Source organism: Fukomys damarensis, unplaced genomic scaffold (assembly GCF_012274545.1).
Source record: "Fukomys damarensis isolate Sample0158 unplaced genomic scaffold, DMR_v1.0_HiC HiC_scaffold_35, whole genome shotgun sequence".
Classification (NCBI taxonomy): Eukaryota; Metazoa; Chordata; class Mammalia; order Rodentia; family Bathyergidae; genus Fukomys; species Fukomys damarensis.
The window spans coordinates 42,135,942-42,154,468 of record NW_022900947.1 but is presented as its reverse complement, the minus strand read 5'-3'; the positions used below and the strand labels follow the sequence as shown (position 1 = coordinate 42,154,468).

Below are 18,527 nucleotides of genomic sequence, written 5' to 3'. Positions count from 1 at the left end.
ACTGCATTATACGTAACGTAAAGCAATAATACTCACTGAGAACACAATTAGGTAAAAAGCTTATTGATTACTCATTTGAATATTCACTAGGGGACAAAGCACTTGGCACAAAAGTCTTAAAGAGATATAATTTATGTTAATTATTCAAAATATTAATCCTTCTAAAACTTCAAAAGGCAAAAAATTCCAGTATGTAAATATTTTTCTTTAAGATGTCTCCAAATCAGAATTCTGTTGAATGAAAACAAAACAGAACAGGAAAAAATACAGTAGCAGAGTTGCATAATACTTAACAGACTAATTCCGAGAAACAAAAATCATCTTACCTAAAACAGCTAGCTGGATGAGATGTATACAAACACCTCAGGAGATGAAACTTTTTTCAAAAAATGTTTAAAAGTATTATTTACATAATATTATATAAAATTATTGAATTTTCTATATAATATAAATATATATAATATAAAAGTTATACAAATACAGTGGTTCCTTGGTTCCCAAACTTGATTCTTTCCATGATGCTGGCCACAAACTGAGTTGGATAAATCAAATTCAGTGATTAGGCTCAATGTTGATCTTATAGGGAAATTAGATTTGGTTCTTGTCCAGTTTGCTTTGTGACCAGCACCATGGAGAGAACTCAGATTGTGAACCCAGGTACTACTAATATATATATATATATGATACTTATATAATATATAAAGTTATATAATTCTATTATTTTTAAAATATTACTTATTTTACCAGGACCTTTGTCACCTTTCTTATGGTCTCAGTTTAGAAGCAGAGGGAGCCCAATTTTACTTTCTTTTGATTTTTGGTACTGGGGATCAAACTTGGGACCTTGCACTTGCGAGGCAGGAGGCAGAACCACTGAGCTAAATCCCTGGCCCGGCACAATTTTACTTTCAATGGGCAAAGGTACTTCAAAGAGAAAATGTATATGGTTTGGTACGTACAAAAGAATATCCTATGGTCAAATATCTTGACATCAGTGCACTGCTGATAGGAATACATAATCTGCCCTTTTCTTAGTACCATATGTATCAAATCTGTCTGTGTGTTGCTGAGGATTGAATCCAGGGTCCTAGGCATGGTAGATGAGCATTCTGTCACTGAGCCACATTCAGAGGCCCTTCTCACAAATCTTTACCCAACACCTGGCCTTCTCCTGAAACATGAATCAAAGACACTGGATAGGAGTTGCTTTTATATTAACAGTTTTACTACTTTCATCCTACAAAGATAAAACCTATCACTCTTTCCAATTCCAGAATAACTTTTAGGGTCATACTGGCCATAATAATTATTAAACTATTACCATTTAAGTATTTCTTTGATTCTTTTAATTTCCAAATTCATAAACACTTAAATATAAAAATATTTTAAATGTTTCTCAGAAATTCCATGAAATTGCTCTTTTAGTCCACACTATCCAAAAGAGTATTAGCTATTTATATATTTGAGTTAGATAGATGGCAATTCTTTAGCTCTATTTTTTTTTAACAAAGGAACAAGAGATCCAACTTCTTCTACCATTTATCCTTTACTTTACACTTTTACTTATGCATGTTTTAAGTTTCTCATAAGAGAAACCATATGTTATTTAACTTTCTGTATCTGATATATTTCAGTTAAGATTATAGCCTCAAGTTCCACCAATTTTCCTGAAAATGACATTATTTCATTCTTCTTTATAGCTGAATAGCATTCCTAAGAAGTCCACGTTCTAAACTAAGGTTATAGTATAAATGACAGAAAAGGACTGTCCCTATGGCTTCCTGCCTTGATGGCTTCGGTTACTGGATCATGTTACCCCATTGCTCAAAGTCCCCTGTCTCACTGAATCTTTCAATGTTACGTACAGTAAAACCAACCCTTCCTTATCCACAAGACCTTCTGCTGTACACCCACTCAGGCTCCACCTTGGCACACTGCACTCTACCACTCTGGCCTCCCTGCTCCTCCCAAGCACACCCGATGCACTGTGCCTTACAGCAATACTACTGTGGGAAGCCTTCCTCCAGCAAACCCCATTGCTCCTCACTTACCTGTAAAATCTGTTCTTAAATAATCACCTCTTCATGACTCCTCCCCACTTGAAAATGGACCATCCCCCATGTCCTGGTGTTCCCAGAACACTCAGCAGAACTTTCTAATATACAACATAATTAATTTCTCGGTCTGCCTTTCTCCTCTAGAAAATGCACCGCTTCCTTCAGTGTTGTACCCTATGTGTAACAGTGTCAGTACATAATAGGTGCTTAACCTCTTTACTGAGTGAAGAATGCATGAATGAATGGTTCTGCCCCTCCCAGCTGCTGATTTTATTCACTACCATGTACCATTGCCCTGATCTTCAATCCAGGCAAGTCTGCCATCATCCTGTTGCTCTTGCCTTTGGTGAATCCCTCTTTTGGCTTTTATTTTCTATTTTCTTACTCCCATTCTCCTAGTTAAAGACTTTGGTTCATCTGAATTATTACAATGGGTTCTTAATTGATTTTTCCTATCTAATCTTTGCCTATGCTCAAGGGCCTAGAAACTCGATCAGTTCCCAAGGGCTGGTTGTAACTTAAGTTGGTTGTAAGTCAATACAGCTGAGATCTGGATGTTTACCTGGGTACATGCTATAGATAACAAGAGGCAGATGAATCTTCCATTAACCTAATTAACCTAAGTTATTTGTATGTCAGGCTAGGTGTAACTTGAGGGCCCACTGTACTAGGGACTGAATGTAGGCCTTGTGCATGCTAGGTAAGTGCTCCACCACCAAGCTGTATTGCCAGCCCTTACAGTATCTTATTTTGAGTTCTTGTTAAATTGCCTTGGAATGCAATTCTCTTGCCTCAGCCCACTGAGGAGCTGGGATTGGAGGCATATGCCACTGTGTCTAGCTCCCACATCTTTTTCAACATAATTTCTCACACAGAAGAGTAGGAAATTTCTACTTTAACCATGCTAACCCTCCTCCTCATCCTACGACAGGGCCTATTTTGATCACTTTTAGGCAATTTTGCACATCTTGCTCTCACATCTTCAGATGCCATTTGTTTTATTTCTGTTTCATCTAATCCCAGTCATTATTTAAAATTCAACTGAAGTCCAGTATTTTACATGAAGTTTTCCCCATAGCTCAGGACATGGATTTTTATTCTCTAAACTGCCACATATTTAAATGCATTTCCAGCCTAGCACTTAATTTTATTGCTAATTGTTTTGTGTATGAATCTTCCTAATCAGATTTAGAGCTTCTCAGAAGTAGGGGCTTGCTTGTTTGGCCCCAGGTACCTGGCATAGGAGAATGGTTGCCTAATAAAAATGCATTTTGTAGTTTTTCTTTTTCTTTTGGTACCGGGGATTAAACTCGGGTCCTTGTGCTTACAAGGCAGGCGGTGGAACCACTGAGCTAAATCCCTGGCCTTATTTTGTATTTTCTTAATAGAACAGTTTATACATTCTTAGGCGGTAAATGCCTCGTTTATACATCTTCATACTCCCATAAAGAAACTTAGGACCTAATCATTGCATTGAACTAAAATAAATGATACTTTAGGTATAGTATGGCTTGACACATTTTATACTGAAGTTCAAAATTTAGCTCTTCTTCACCCAAGTAAATAAAATTAGTATTACCTGGGTTAATAAGCACTCAAAAATTCAATTATTTTCTGCTTTACTAAGAACATAGTTCATTATTTCAAACTTGGAGAAATGAATTCATAAGCTTTTGATTCTAAAAGATTGTGCTGTGTACTCAGTGAATAACTGATATCAAATCCATACCTTTGTCAGTCCCTCATATTTCCCATAATCTGTATTCTTCAACCACTCCATCAGTTTGGCATATCGGAGTAAATCTCTATGAAATGGATGATGATTGGGTAAAGTCAGTTCAACAGAGTGTTGAGCTAGAGTTGAACTCTGATCATGACCCTGGAGTGAGTAAGTAAACAGTTATCACCCACAACTCAAAGAAACATTGCTATAATTGCAAATTCTAAAAGTAGTCAGTTCAACAGAGTGTTGAGCTAGAGTTGAACTCTGATCATGACCCTGGAGTGAGTAAGTACAGTTATCACCCACAACTCAAAGAAACATTGCTATAATTGCAAATTCTAAAATGTGAGCAATGGTGGCCAGGCAAAGCCAGCAGAACAGATAAATAAAAACCAAGTACTTACTTGACTTACATCATCCTGCGTATATCAACTTTATACTACCCATAAAATCACAAACATTCAAGAATGTCACTCTGATAAATCCACCATTCCATGTTTTAAAGGTGCTGAGAATGAATGTTTTAATCAAGCTTTTCTATTTCATACCATATCATTTTATAATTTATAAAATTGGGAAGTCATTCAAAAAATGTCTACGTAATGTTATTTCCATTACAGTCTATAACATTTAACACATTTTAACAATCAATATACATGATATAGAACTTTAGAGCAAGATGACTATATATTTGGCTTTCTAGGATAATTCCTAATAACTGTAATTTTAATTTTTCCATTAAAGTGACTGTTAAATAGCTAATTATATATGATTTTATTTTTAAACCTTGATGAGACTTTTACATAACTAAATTAATAAGCTAACACACAGTTTTAGGCACAATGTATTGTTGTTGTTGTTTAGTACCAGGGATTGAACTCGGGCCCTTGTGCTTGCGAGGCAGATGGTGGAACCACTAAGCTAAATCCCCGGCCAACACAATATGTATCTTAACTGTTGCTTTAGAAAATATAAACCTGGTACATAATCTGATCCAAAAATCATTTTCTAGAAGAAACTGAGGCTCCAAAGATTAAGTTGTTTACTCAGGTCACAAAGGAAAAAAGCTAGATTAGAACTTTAGTTATCTGAGTCTCATTTCAGCCTTTTAAAAATACGTCAAGCAAATCCATCTTTGCCAGACTTAAAAAATGGCAACTGCCTACTAGCTGCTAGTATTAAAAAAAAAAAACAAAAAACTTCCTAGCCCACTTTTGAACAATCTAGTTCTCCTTTGTTACTTAGCATTTGTCCATGAACTTGAAATCCAAGTCTAAGACACAGGAATTGAAAGATTCAAAAAGTTGATTTCTCTTGAAAGTATAATTTCCCAAAAACAATCAAAAGGCAATATAAGCCAGATTTACTCAAAGCCACTTGCCCAGATAGTCAGAAGTTATTTGTTAGCATTTTGCAAAACTGTATTAAAATGACAAACACTGGTGAATTTGGGGGGTAGACGTATTTGTGGTAAAGTAAAAAATACGTATGATGCCAACTGATACATTATCATAATATACTCTGAATTTAAATAATTCTTTTAATTTAAAATATTTTTTAATCTATGCTTTATTATATAGACATTATACACAGTACACAAAATAAGAACTTAATAGTTATGGACTTAAAAAAGATTCTTTTAAACACAGAGTATCCAGAAAGAAAATGTCTTGGTCCACAGAATAAAGCATTCCATAATGACTGAGAAGTACACTCAGAGTAAGAGAGATGGAAGCAAAAGATATTTAAAGTACTAAAGACCTTCACCATTATCTGAGTCTTTTTCTCATTAAATTTTTCAAGTCAGTTTGTTGGAAAATTTCCTTCATGTGAGATTATATCTCCAATTTAAAATGGAAATAGAAAACAAAATGGAAATAGAAAAATAGGAAGGACCCATTATATAGAAATTACATATAAAATTGTGTGGGTCAACCAATATGTACCTTTCACAATCTGTCTTACTCATACCTACTTACTTAGGCTAACTTGGGAAATTTGGCTAGAGATGGCAGAAAAGTAGAACAAAAGTAGACAATAAGAAGAAGCAGAATACAGAAGCAACCAAAGTTCACAGCTATCGTAGATATAACATATAAGGTACATCATATATACAGGCCCCATGACCTTCTGGGTAAATTGTAGCATCCAAAATTCAGTTCAAGTTTGGTGCCTAAATGGTAAACTTGACCTGAACTGACATGGGGGTAGATATTTATTTTGAATAACTACTCATATTTTTGGCTGTAGAATCATATACTTGATTGGAGTAGTTATATAACATAATATACAGTATACACTTCATACTACTTTTCTAAAATCAGAAAAATTCTAAAAACAAACTGATTCCAAGAGGTCTGGGTAAGGAAGAATGAACCTGTGTGGATGTTTTTTTCTGGATCGCTAAAACAATCCTATCTACCTAGAGACTTATTAATACCTAAGGTCTACAATTCTACATATTTGGAATACCTGGGCACTCTGGGTGAAGTAAAGGATAATAATAAACATGAACAAAATTAATAATATTAAATAAAACATGCAGGTATTATCATTGAACCATATCTATACAGTCATCAACATTTCAATATAAATATATATTAAAGCAATGTTTTTAAATTGTGGCCTCAGAAGGATTATCAGAATTTTATAGAATTTCACATGTAAGTTATAAAGTATACAGATATTAGTTTTAAGTTGGTTAGTGTCTTGAAATGATGTGCCTAAGTTATAATGATAAAAAGGGAAGGTTATTTGACAGGCTTATTATATCTTACAAATGTTTTCCAAATATTGTTTTTATTAATGTTAGATATATTTTCATTATCCAAAACAATCTTCCTCATTAATTTTTCTTAGTGATTCAAGATTCAAAATTATTGTTTATGTTCTTCTATTGTTTACTCTATTACATGCTATGTTATATTATTTACTCTAAGGTTAAAAAAGTTATTAAAAATCTTTTCTAAAAATGAAAGAATTAATATTAAACATTTATAGAAGATTTTACACTTTACAGAGAGCACTTCCACGTACATTACTATTCTAAGTTTTCTTAGCATTTTCACATCACCATCACCTGAAAAATTCACTTCTAACATATCACCCTCAAACTGTTATGACTTAGATAAGATGCTATTAATGTTTACAAAAAAGACTGAAATTAGACAAAATGGTTCCAAAATAACTGTAGAAAATAAGAAAATCATTTAAATTGTTTAAGTAGCAATATCCCAACTATCATGTGTAGAACTCCAATGTATAACGAATTTTATTCTTTTTTTTGGTACTGGGGATTGAACTCAGGACCTTGTGCTTGTGAGGTATGCAGCAGCAGCACTGAGCTAAATCTCCGGTCCGGAATTTTATTCTTTATGTGTTTAAAAACTAAGACACTGTTTATAAAATTTATTATAAATAATAAATAACAAAAAATTTACTGAATGTCTACCTTCCTAGATACTTTATGTATTCTAATCTTTATATACAATAATAACATTGTAATATATTTTCTCATTTTAAAATAGAAAAACTATTATTAACATAATTTAAAAAAATCATATTCATCTGTCATACATTTTATAAAAAAATTCAGGTTATAAATGTCCAGTAGCATATATGTAAACATATACATATATACATTTAACTGGAATTATATCTAAAATTAACATTGAATAGTACCATAACCAAAGCACTATTCTAAGTGCTGAACATATATAAACACACTAATCCTCATAACACCCTATGAGGTAGACATTTTTATTACCCTCAATATTACGATAAGGCAACTAAGACAGCCAAAAGAGGGAAATCCTCTTATTCAAGGTCATTCAGCTAAAAGGTAGCAGAGTCACAATTTGGAACACAAGGTTTGGCTCCAACACCCACTCCTACCACACTTTGCTATACTGACTTTCTAACACAAACAATATAGTTGGGTTTTATTTTGAGTCAACTTTCAAGATATGGGGACCCCTTTCCTTCTATGTTATGATGTGCTTATATTTTCCTAAAGGAAAAAATTGAGGAAAATTACAATAAACATCATGAAAATGGACTGTAAGCATATTCTAAGCTTTAAATCAGAGAACATCAATCTGTGTTTAGAAAAATGTAACATGCGCCTAAGGAGACAATTTTTTTAAAAAAAATTGGATTGAATACTGGCAGTCTACTACTCATTTTTAAATTTATGAAATTTGCATAAATAAATGCTTCAAGAAAAATTTCTAAACAATAATATAGCAAAAAAAATCTCACAACTAGCTTTTCCTGGCTGTACTCAAGTTCAGTGTATTTAGTTCATTTTCATTTTCTCTAAGGTATCTGCATAATCAGCCTCACCATGTTGCTAAAGGCAAAAGTACCAAATTCTAAGGCCTCTGTAGAACCTGTGTGTGTGTGTGTGTGTGTGTGTGTGTGTGTGTGTGCACAAGCACGCACTCGTGGGGAGGCCAGGCAGAGAACAGTACCTTTTCAGAAGAAATGTTTCCAAAACCACCAAAAAAATTTCCAAAAGGATATATTCATTATGTAAATACCTACTGAACTTCATCAGCCTTAATTTGACAGCCTGCCTGCCTTCAATACCATAATACCTTTTGGGGGGTGGTGGTGTACCAGGGATAGAATTCAGGACCTTGCACTTGCCAGGCAGCTGCGGCACAATTAAGCTACATCCCTGGCCTCATAATCCTTTTAACTGGCCTAATTCTCTTAGCTGAATGTCTTTCTAGATACACAGATTCCCAGTAAATATAAAAATTATGGGTAAAAGTCTCAATGGAAGCTGAGTGTTTAAGATTTAAAGAATCCAAAAGAAGCAAGCTACCTGTTAAGAAACATCACACTCAAAGTAAGAAGAGAATATTACATAAAGATGCATTTTAAGTTTCATTAGTTACTATATGTATAAGTATTGTCAGGAAAATGCATCTGAAATTAAGTTCTTCCTATTTTGATGTCAAAACGATAATTTTAAAATAAAGTAAAAGTGGATAGCAATTTTTTAAAGATCTTTACTTGGCAAATTAAAACCTGATGGACTTGGTCAGGCTTTCAATTTTATTTTTCTTAATTTTACTGACTCCTAAATTTTAAAAAGACTAGGAATCAGTGTTCTTTAAATTACGGTTGTGTTATGATCAACAGATTACTTCCAATGAATTGTTCACATAATATTTATAAATGTTACAACTCTACACTTGCTATAAACTGATTGCATGGACTGTTTAAATCCTATCTTACCTGTATTTCCACACTGGATTCTTAAATAATTAGAAAACCCACTTTTGCTTAAATTTCTTTAGCACTTATGACCCGTAGGTCTACAACCAGCAATCCATTATATACACTTTGGTAGAGCTTTAAGTACATTAATCTCAACTCTTCCTTCAAAGCATCTCAGGAAAAGGAGCCATTGTGTAATCCCAACACATGAATGATGGAGAAATACATAATAGAATACAATTGGGGAAGTGACAAAGAGATGTACTGTAATATGCTGTTTTCCCTGCTTGTTTGTCCTCTAACTAGGAATAGAAATACTCATATTTCTCAGTTCTTTTGCTTGATGACCTGATGCTCTGAATCCAACACAGAAACTCTTTTCAGTTTTAACACACACAGCACTCACATGTAACAATATACATTAGATTTTCAGAAATGGGAAGCATTCACATTAAACAATGGTACTGTAATATGCTGTTTTCCCTGCTTGTTTGTCCTCTAACTAGGAATAGAAATACTCATATTTCTCAGTTCTTTTGCTTGATGACCTGATGCTCTGAATCCAACACAGAAACTCTTTTCAGTTTTAACACACACAGCACTCACATGTAACAATATACATTAGATTTTCAGAAATGGGAAGCATTCACATTAAACAATGGCATTAGTTTAAGGCAAAGAAGGACAATCATAAGTAAATGCATGCTATAACAAACAGATAAAAAGGTATAAAAGAACTGTTGTTTATGACTGGTAGTTTCAATATCATCCACAAATATGTGTAACATCATTGTCAATAGTGTCATTTTTAAAACTAAAGAATCATGTAGAAATAGATGTTACTAAAATAATGACGTTAAGGAAAATGTGAATTAGTTTTCTATGTGGCTTTTAAGTTTATTTTTTTTCTCGAGGGAAATGTTGAGGGAGTCTGCCCTCATGTTCCTTTTCATGCTTATTAGGTGGGCCTCCTTTATGCTCCCACAGTAGTACCACCGTCACAACATCTGTCCTTCCTGACTACATCTGTCTGTCTCCCTTCCCTAGCTTATGAGCTACCGGAGGGCAGGATCAGCCTCTCATTTATCCCAAGTCAATATTTAGTATGAATCTCAACCACCTGGCAAATAAACAATTAACTCAGGCAAATGAGTGAGTCAAAGAATGACAGAAGAAAGGCAAGCAGAATGACAGTAAGTGCCTTTTTGGTCAAAATTAGTCCTGCTTTAGGACATTAAAAAACCACTACAAATATGGTTAACAGGTAGCTTAAATCAGTAAGTTATGCTGTAAGCTAAGATTCTGCTAAGTTTAGTGAACTTCTTAGAGAAAAAAAATCAGAGAAGCTTCAGCCAAATTTGATGTACTCACAGGAACCGAAAGAAAGTAGGACCTGTTATAGAGTTGAAGGAGGGCCTGAGTAAACTAATTGGAAATAAAACATAGTAAAGACAATTGTTTCAAAATATTGCACAGTGCAAATGACATCAAAGCAATGTTTTCAGACAGCATTTCTTGATGAGTAAGATTTCCCCCCAATTTTTCTACTCAGTATTCTCAATAACATAAGATAAAAACATAAGAAACCTAGTTTATTTTATTATACCTGACATTAAAATGCCTTCTATTCAAACTTATATAAGGTATTTGATGTTATTAATATATTATTGAAACATCCCTTTCCATGCTGAAAAGAAGGCAAAACATTTATATGAATATCAAATCAACTTAAGTTTATAGCTGAGTTAGCTTTTCATATGTACATTACATATATAAATACAGAGCCAATGAAACATTAAAATACTGAATTAAATCCTGGTTCACACCTCAAAATATTGAAAAAGAAAATGAGTTCAATAGTAAATATAGTTAAGTTTTGATTTTTATAAATACGAATGTCTATATGCTATGTGTAATTAAAACAAACATTTATTTGATATATACAATCAGTTTCTTTATAAGCAAATAGGCATGTATTTCAAAATCCTAAAATCAAATAAATGTGAGAAGGAACATATTTCAAGCCCAACTGAACACTTTAAAGTTTTGTGAGAATTTAAGTTTAAGGTAATACAAAGAAGCTACAGAAATATTCCAGTTTTAATAAAGTAAAGTTACCTGTTGAACAAAAACGTTGTTGAGGTGACTGGCCAGTCTCCTGGCAAAATGTTCTCGTAAATCACTAAAGCGTTGCTGCTGCTGCTTGACTGCCAGAAGCATGTCATGGCCTGAAATCAGAACATTGCTTGACTGACTTAATAAGGATAAAAGATTTCCTTGACGTATTCACTAAACATGACAGTTTTAATAGACCCTCTAGGTGATTCTGAAACACACTCAAGTTTAAGAACCATGATCTAGAAAAGCCATCTGTTCTCCTGTCTAACCAAAGCATCTATTTTGTGCTAAGTTTTGTAGACAGCACTAAAGAAATACCAGGGGTCAGTCAGAGTCACTGGTGGTCAATAAGAAAGAACTGAATAAAAAAATACTCAGTATCTATAGAAACATGTCGGGAAATAAGTGCAACTTCTTTAAATAGCTAATAATGTAACCACTTGGGCCATGTTACTTCTTGTCAAAAATCTTTATATCAACTTAGAGTCTCAATTTCAATTCTTGGTCAAATTTCATTCACCTTAATGAACATACCTGGTCGAAGAGCTACGTTCATGCACTGTAGAAGGGCATCAGCAGCATTGGTGCAGGCCTCAATGCCTCGGGAAGAAGCAAGATCTCCTTCCTGAAGAGCCTTTATATGGCCTTTGGCCAAGTCCATGTGGTTCTGGAATATGCAAATATACCACTTGCACATATAACTTTGGGGTGTTTATAGGCAAGATGCTATTCAGTTCTGTCACTAGGTCTGTGGAATTATTTTAAATCTAACTTAGAAATTAGGAAATGTTTATAAATGGGTTTTATATATTGTCACTAGTTTTTCTGTTTTGCTTGGTATTTATAAAAATACTTACCACAAGGAACTCTATTTCTGATAGGAGTTTCACATTATTAGTGTTACTAAGATGGATTAGATGGTTACTTTCAGAGATCTGATCCATTTGTTCCTTCACACTTTGGAGCATTTCCTCGTAACTGCTCAGTTTTAACTCAATCTGATCCACCTCCTTTAATGCCTCATCCAGCAGCTTCATCAGGATGTTCACTTGTTTTTCAGAGGCCATGATTGACTGGATGTTGGCCTATACATTGAAAGACAAAAATAACACTTCATATTATTTAAATGTGTGAAATACGCATAAAGATGGAGTGTTACTAAATCTTTTTGAAAGCAGAGTACAAAAACTGATAGATAACTACACACCTGCTTTAGTTTTATCATTTTGTTTGTTTCACTTTTTACAACACATTTCATGGTGTTACACTTGTCTCTCTACATCAAGGTCAGGGACCATGCCTTAGCATTCTGTATTTGTGCAGACTGCCAAGTAGAATTCTACCCCAGGATGTGTCACCAGTAGAGCTACATTGTAAGTTCTGCAAATTTAAGGCCTTTAGGCCATGTCATCTCTAACATTTCTTCTAGTACCACAAAATGTTTCATACTTCTTAATGTTTGTGTGAAGTCCTAAATGAAAGCCTACTCATCTACATGACACCTTAGTTCAGAAGCCTGTTATACCAGCATGTGAAGGGTACACAGAACTAATTTATAACTAATATGACTGTTTCAGCTCTAATCAGAAGTGGAAAAGAAAGTGGACAAAAAAGTTCCGTCATCATTTTTCTTTTTCTCTTTTATTTGCAACTATACTATGTTGTTTCTTTACCCAAACAACACAATTATAAACCACCATCCCTTATCACTATTTTCTAAATGTTCTGGCTATTGATTTACAATTCTCTGAAATAAGGAAGCTATCAAATGTAGAATTAAACTGCAAAGTAACATGATGATTTCGAACATAATGCATTATTAACTAGAAAATAAAATATAGCCTAGGATCTGGCTCAGTGGTTCCGGTGCCTGTCTCATAAGCAAAAGGACCTGAGTTCGATCCTAGTTTGAAAAAAATTTTAAAAAATATGTATCTATAGATATATCTATAGATATCTATATGAATAGATATCTATAAATCTCTAAGCCATATTAAGGCTTAAATGGGAATAATTCTCTCTTTGAGTAACATGGGATGATGAAAAACTAGGACAAGTATTAAAAGAATATCCCTGTACGATGGATACTATAATTTTACACCAGTTATTTTATATATTATTCACAACAACTCCACTGTCAAGTGCAGCCCAAATCTTAAGGGTCAGTAGGGTTCAGAGCCCGTCACATCTCTTAAGTAACAGAGCCGAGCTTTGAATCTGCCCAGGACAATTTTCACCTTAACATCTTGGAATCTCTTCTAGCCTTTGCTTTCAGTGAGTTTTGTGAACTTTTAAGCTTGGATTATTCATGAAGTTCTAAAGACCTGAGTAAGATCCCATGACTTCTGTACCTTTCATGTATAATGCACCCAAACTTTTTAAGTCTTTGTAATGTTCCTTATTCTATGAAGAATTGCTTGAATGCTTACCTTTTCTTAGTGCCAAACAAAAAACCACCAAATGATTTGTTTTAGATTATTCTCACATAAATGGTGTAGTGCACTTAGACTATAGACTCGTAAAATGTGAATACAAATTAAAAGGTTCTATTTAGTGGGCAGGTCTGAGATCATTTTTTCCCCTGGCACTTCTGTTTTCACACTTATTCTGCTCCCTTTGGTAAATGACTCATTTATTTCATTCTAATTTGTACTATTTTCTTCCCCAAACCATGAAAATAGTATTTTTTGGCAATGAACTATTCTGAGGTAGTTCAAAGTCCAGGGGAGTTAATCTCAAAGACGGTTTTTGGTTGTCTACCTTTTTCTTCCACCACTTAGATCAAGAACCTTCCAAAATCTAGACTCTCAGCCAAATGACTTGACTGGCTTAAATGGGAATAGTTCTCTCTTTGAACAAGAACAGTAAAAGACTGATGGAATTGGTAATGTACTTAGAGACAGCAATAATCACACTCTAAAGGCTGAAGTGCTGAGGCAGTAAAATATGAACATTGCCTTCTCAATCTGCTACACATCACTTATTCATAGATTACAAGAAAGTCTTACCCCGTCTAGCACCTGCAGCTCTCGGGATAGCTTTTCTGCAAAGGCCTCAGCATTAGAGATTGCATACTCGCAGCCTTCCATCATTATTTCAATATCTTGCTCTTCTCTTGCATTTAATTCTTGGTACTCATCTACGGCTTCTTCATCCCCGCCTGTTACACTCTGATTTTCTCCACTTGGAACAGATTCTTAATGGGGTAAAAATTCAAAATAGTCAAAAAATAGGAAGGACTACAGCATGGTATTTACAGTGAGGAAGCTCAATTGTAAGAAGCTTAGGTAACATTTACAGGCTGAAAAACATGGGAGAATGAGGCAAAAATATATGAAAAAAGTCAAACCTTATTTCGATAAAGAATTACATATTTCAATGAAATAAAGTTCTAAAAAGTAACAATTAAAAGGCATGAGTCTAATATATGGTTTTTAAGTGTTAAACAGACTTTAGTCACAAATTCTCCAAACACAATTAATTTAAAATACATAAACAAAGCTCTAAAACACAAGAAAACAAACCTAATGTTTTTTCCTACCTGAGGTGGCTGTTGCTCTAATAAAACAATGACAGTGAATTCAATATACATGAAAACAATTTGCTTTCCTCTCCCTGCAGTGATTTTCTTTTGTTTTTGATCTTTAATTCTTTGACTATGTTTTTTCCTTTTGAATGAATTTTAATTGAAGTAAAAAAATATATATATATAATCCACAATCTGTTCTGAACACTACAAATATTAACTGAATTTATATATATATATATATATATATTTTGTTGTTGTTTAAAAATTTCACGTGCATCAATAAAGACAGGCTACAGAATCTTTCTTAGTAACCCAAATATAAGAACAACAATAACCAGGTGGTTTGAAATTATAAAAATGTCATTGGTCTTCATACTTTATAAGTAAGGACCAAGAGATCAAATCTGAAGTGCTTTCTGGATAAATGTTTCAGTCTACTTTTGAGAGAATACACTTAGCACATGGTCATTTATAGATGGCTAGGGGTTAGGAGAGATGAAAGAATAATTTTTAACCCCAAGAAATTGTTTTATAAATCTAAATAAAGTTATTGATATTCATAGACTTACCAGGACACAATTTAAATTACAAACTCTGCATGCTTTTAGTATTTAGTATTTTACATGAAAATGAACATTTACATTCAGTGCAACTGGAAATACATTCATTTGACCCAGAGCAAAAACCAGCTATTTCAAAGTAACAGGATCTACACTAAAGAATGGTAAGAAATTACGCATTTTTAGTTACATCCCAGGAAAAAAAGAAGACTGAACTTTCTGTCCTGGTAATTAGAGACCAATGTACATGAATATGAATTGTCAGGCGGCATCACTGAGTTCCTCCTCCTTTGACTGAGGCCATCTCTCAGCTCCTCTGGAAATGTTAAATCGTCAGGTATGACAGCTTATTAGCCACTAGGGGGCAGGAACTGCCCAAGCCATACTGAATACTAGAGATTTCAAATAAACAGATGTTTTAAATGACCATGGTAAAAGCTTCAGGTATTTTATCTATCCTGAAATAGTTCTTTGGAAGCCAGCAGCAGATATTACTATTAATTTTATTACTATATGGATTTTGTAATAAATTTATTCTGTACACAACTTCATAAAATATGCAACCAATATTACAATGGCACATAATAAAAACACATGGAATAGAATAAGAAGAAAAGGTGTTACGCACCTTCTGTAACTTTAGGCAGTTCTGGAGAGTAAATAGTATGAAAAAAGCAGAGGAAAGTAAGCAAAGAATATTAGCTGGGTAGAAAGCACACAGGTTTAAAATTTTAAAATACTACCCATATCTCATTTGAACATGCTAAATTAAGGTTCAAAGCCAACATTAAAATTAACTACAAAGTGAAAAGATCCACAAAAAAAGAAATTTTCAGGGTTTGTTTTTCTTATTTTCTGAGAGTGATTGAAAATATATTTACCTTTCTATTTTCTCTTAGTCTTTTAAGAAACAGTACTAAATAGTTCTTGGAGGAGAAAACTGGGAAACAAGATCATTTCCTGGGGATTATTTTTAGGTCAGTTGTGACTCATGCATTTAGTAGTTATTTTCACTCAAGGCCCAAAACTTAACCCAGACACTCCCTCACAAACAAGGGAGTCACAAAACACTGTTTAGTTACAAAACTCTGCTAGAAGGACAAGACTGAGGAAAGCAAAAAAGACAGAGAAGATATTGGCTTAAGCTGGCATTTTAAGGATTCAAGTCAAAGATTATTTAAAAATTTGGCTATAAGTATAAGAATGAAAAAATGACAAACAAAATCTTCAACCCACTTTAACTGCCAACAAAATTCTCTTTTACAAACTGTATTCTGCTAAGAAGTTGCAATTATTTAACCTAAATATTTAACTGTCACTGATAAAAACTACCAAAATTGCCAATGCTATCATTAACAAGTATAACAGCCTTGCTTACTTGGATGATTATTTAGGTCTTCAAAGGATGTAGTAATAATTTTTTGTTTGTTTTTTTAGCATTATTGAAATCCTAAAGACATTTACTTTTTTAAAAATGGGAATTAATGATTTCAAGGCCCATTAAAACAAGTTTTAGACATTAAAAAAGCTATTCCCTGAACACCAAACCAAAGCAAGTTACTAATCTATATAAAATGATTTTCAAAATGAGATCTTTATGAACCTTCTCAGTAATCTTCAGACAGATGTTGAATAGAGTTAATCTTATAAAAATGTCTACATTTTTGTTTTATGCCCTGAAAAGTAAAAAAACAAAACAAAACAAAAGTTTATTTTGGTAAAGTTAAGATACTTGTATTCTTCTCTTTCCTTTGGTAATGTTTGCTAATGAGGTAGACTGGGTAGGGTATGAATTGTTCTTCATGGTTATCCTAATTAAATATATTTATTTAAAATATGCATTGGATTAAAATATCTGGAGACCTAACACTGTACTTGAAAACTGAACAGCAAGCCTGTCAACTAATCACTGACTTATGAAAACGTCTTCCTGAAATGGTAAAAAATAAAAACCATCAGAGCAAATTAATCTACACTTGAAGGCACAAAAATTACCATAAACTTCTAGAACATTATTTTCCTGACAACACTCAACTGCTAAGATACAGGGACTAATAATGGTGAGATGGCAACTGTGAGGCTCCTACCCAGGGCCCACACCTGTGGAGGGAGCAATACAGGGTCTGACAGATGTAATCTACTTCTGCCAGTTCTAAGCATCAAACCTAAAACCACAGCAGGGTCACTAATGAAGTACTTGGAGAAATACCACACTTAAAGGGAAAAGGGTCGATGGCTAAACAGAAAAAGGAGCAGGTAAAACAAAACAAAGAAGAGACACAGGCAAAAGACTAGATTGCTTCAATCCAGGTATTAAAACTTGCATAATGGCAATTACAGGTGTTTCAATATTTCTGAAGAACAGAAACTTCAATTATTAAATGCTAATCTAAACTCAGGACAAATGCAATCTTTCTTCTTAATGTATAATTTAAAACAGAGCAAAGTGTTTTTCCTCAATAAAGAAGAGCAACAACTCTGTTCACCTACATATTAGCTGTTGTTTCAACTGCTTTCTTTGCAACAAAGAATACAAAACAAATTGCATCCACAAGGCATTTAGAACCACTTCCCTGTAATGTTTATGCCTTTATGAAATAATTTTTTGAAGTGTGAAGGCTCACTGTACATTTCCAATAATTATCAAAATTTTTCTGCCTTGCAAAACTTAGAAATTTAATCTTTACAATAGCCTTTCAAAGTAGACATTATTATTATTACCTACTTTTGAGATAAAGAAAACTAAAATATAGAGATTAAGTTATTATGTGAATCATACAAGAGACGGCAAAGCCAGAATTTGACTAGGCAGCCTGACTTTATACCCACACTCCGCACAAAAATACTGCTACAGGGCCAGGGGTGTAGTTCATTGGTGCTCCACCTGCCTGGCAAGTGCAAGGTCCTAGGTTTGATTTCTGGTACCAAAAGAAACAAACAACAACAACAAAAAAACTGCTACAAGGACATTCATACTACAGCTATTTAAAATGAGTAAAAATTGGGGCCTGTGTGTGTACCTCAGTGATAGAGTTACATAGTATGTGTGAGGCTCAAGATTTAACATCCAGTACTAAATAAAAAAGGAAAGACTGGAAAATTAAATAATCAATTAAATAAATCGTTGTATACTCATACAAATGGGCACTACTGTGCTATTAAAAATAATGTTGGGGTAAGTATTTCATAATGTGACAAATGTTCATGATATACTCATTATATGAAAAAGTATGGTTAGAAAATGGAATGTAATTTTATTTTTCAAAAACATATCTACAGAAAAATACCTAGAAAAATAGCTACCAAAATGT

The 18,527-nt window shown here is 33.5% G+C and overlaps 1 protein-coding gene across 8 annotated transcripts in view; it reads right to left on the bottom strand.

The window, feature by feature from the left end:
- The window catches only part of Exoc1 (exocyst complex component 1), a 49,843-nt gene that overhangs the window by 20,283 nt on the left and 11,033 nt on the right, over positions 1 to 18,527 (bottom strand). For 3 of the 8 annotated variants that reach the window (XM_019209971.2, XM_019209973.2, XM_033758842.1), the window contains exons 5-11: positions 15,845 to 15,865; positions 14,136 to 14,323; positions 11,985 to 12,212; positions 11,662 to 11,794; positions 11,128 to 11,237; positions 10,381 to 10,434; positions 3,787 to 3,936 (exon numbers count right to left, since the gene is read on the bottom strand). In XM_019209971.2, coding sequence (XP_019065516.1) covers positions 3,787 to 3,936; positions 10,381 to 10,434; positions 11,128 to 11,237; positions 11,662 to 11,794; positions 11,985 to 12,212; positions 14,136 to 14,323; positions 15,845 to 15,865 — 884 coding nt within the window. The remainder of the gene's footprint in view (positions 1 to 3,786; positions 3,937 to 10,380; positions 10,435 to 11,127; positions 11,238 to 11,661; positions 11,795 to 11,984; positions 12,213 to 14,135; positions 14,324 to 15,844; positions 15,866 to 18,527) is intronic. The other 5 variants (XM_033758840.1, XM_033758841.1, XM_019209974.2 and 2 more) reach the window with 3 other exon arrangements.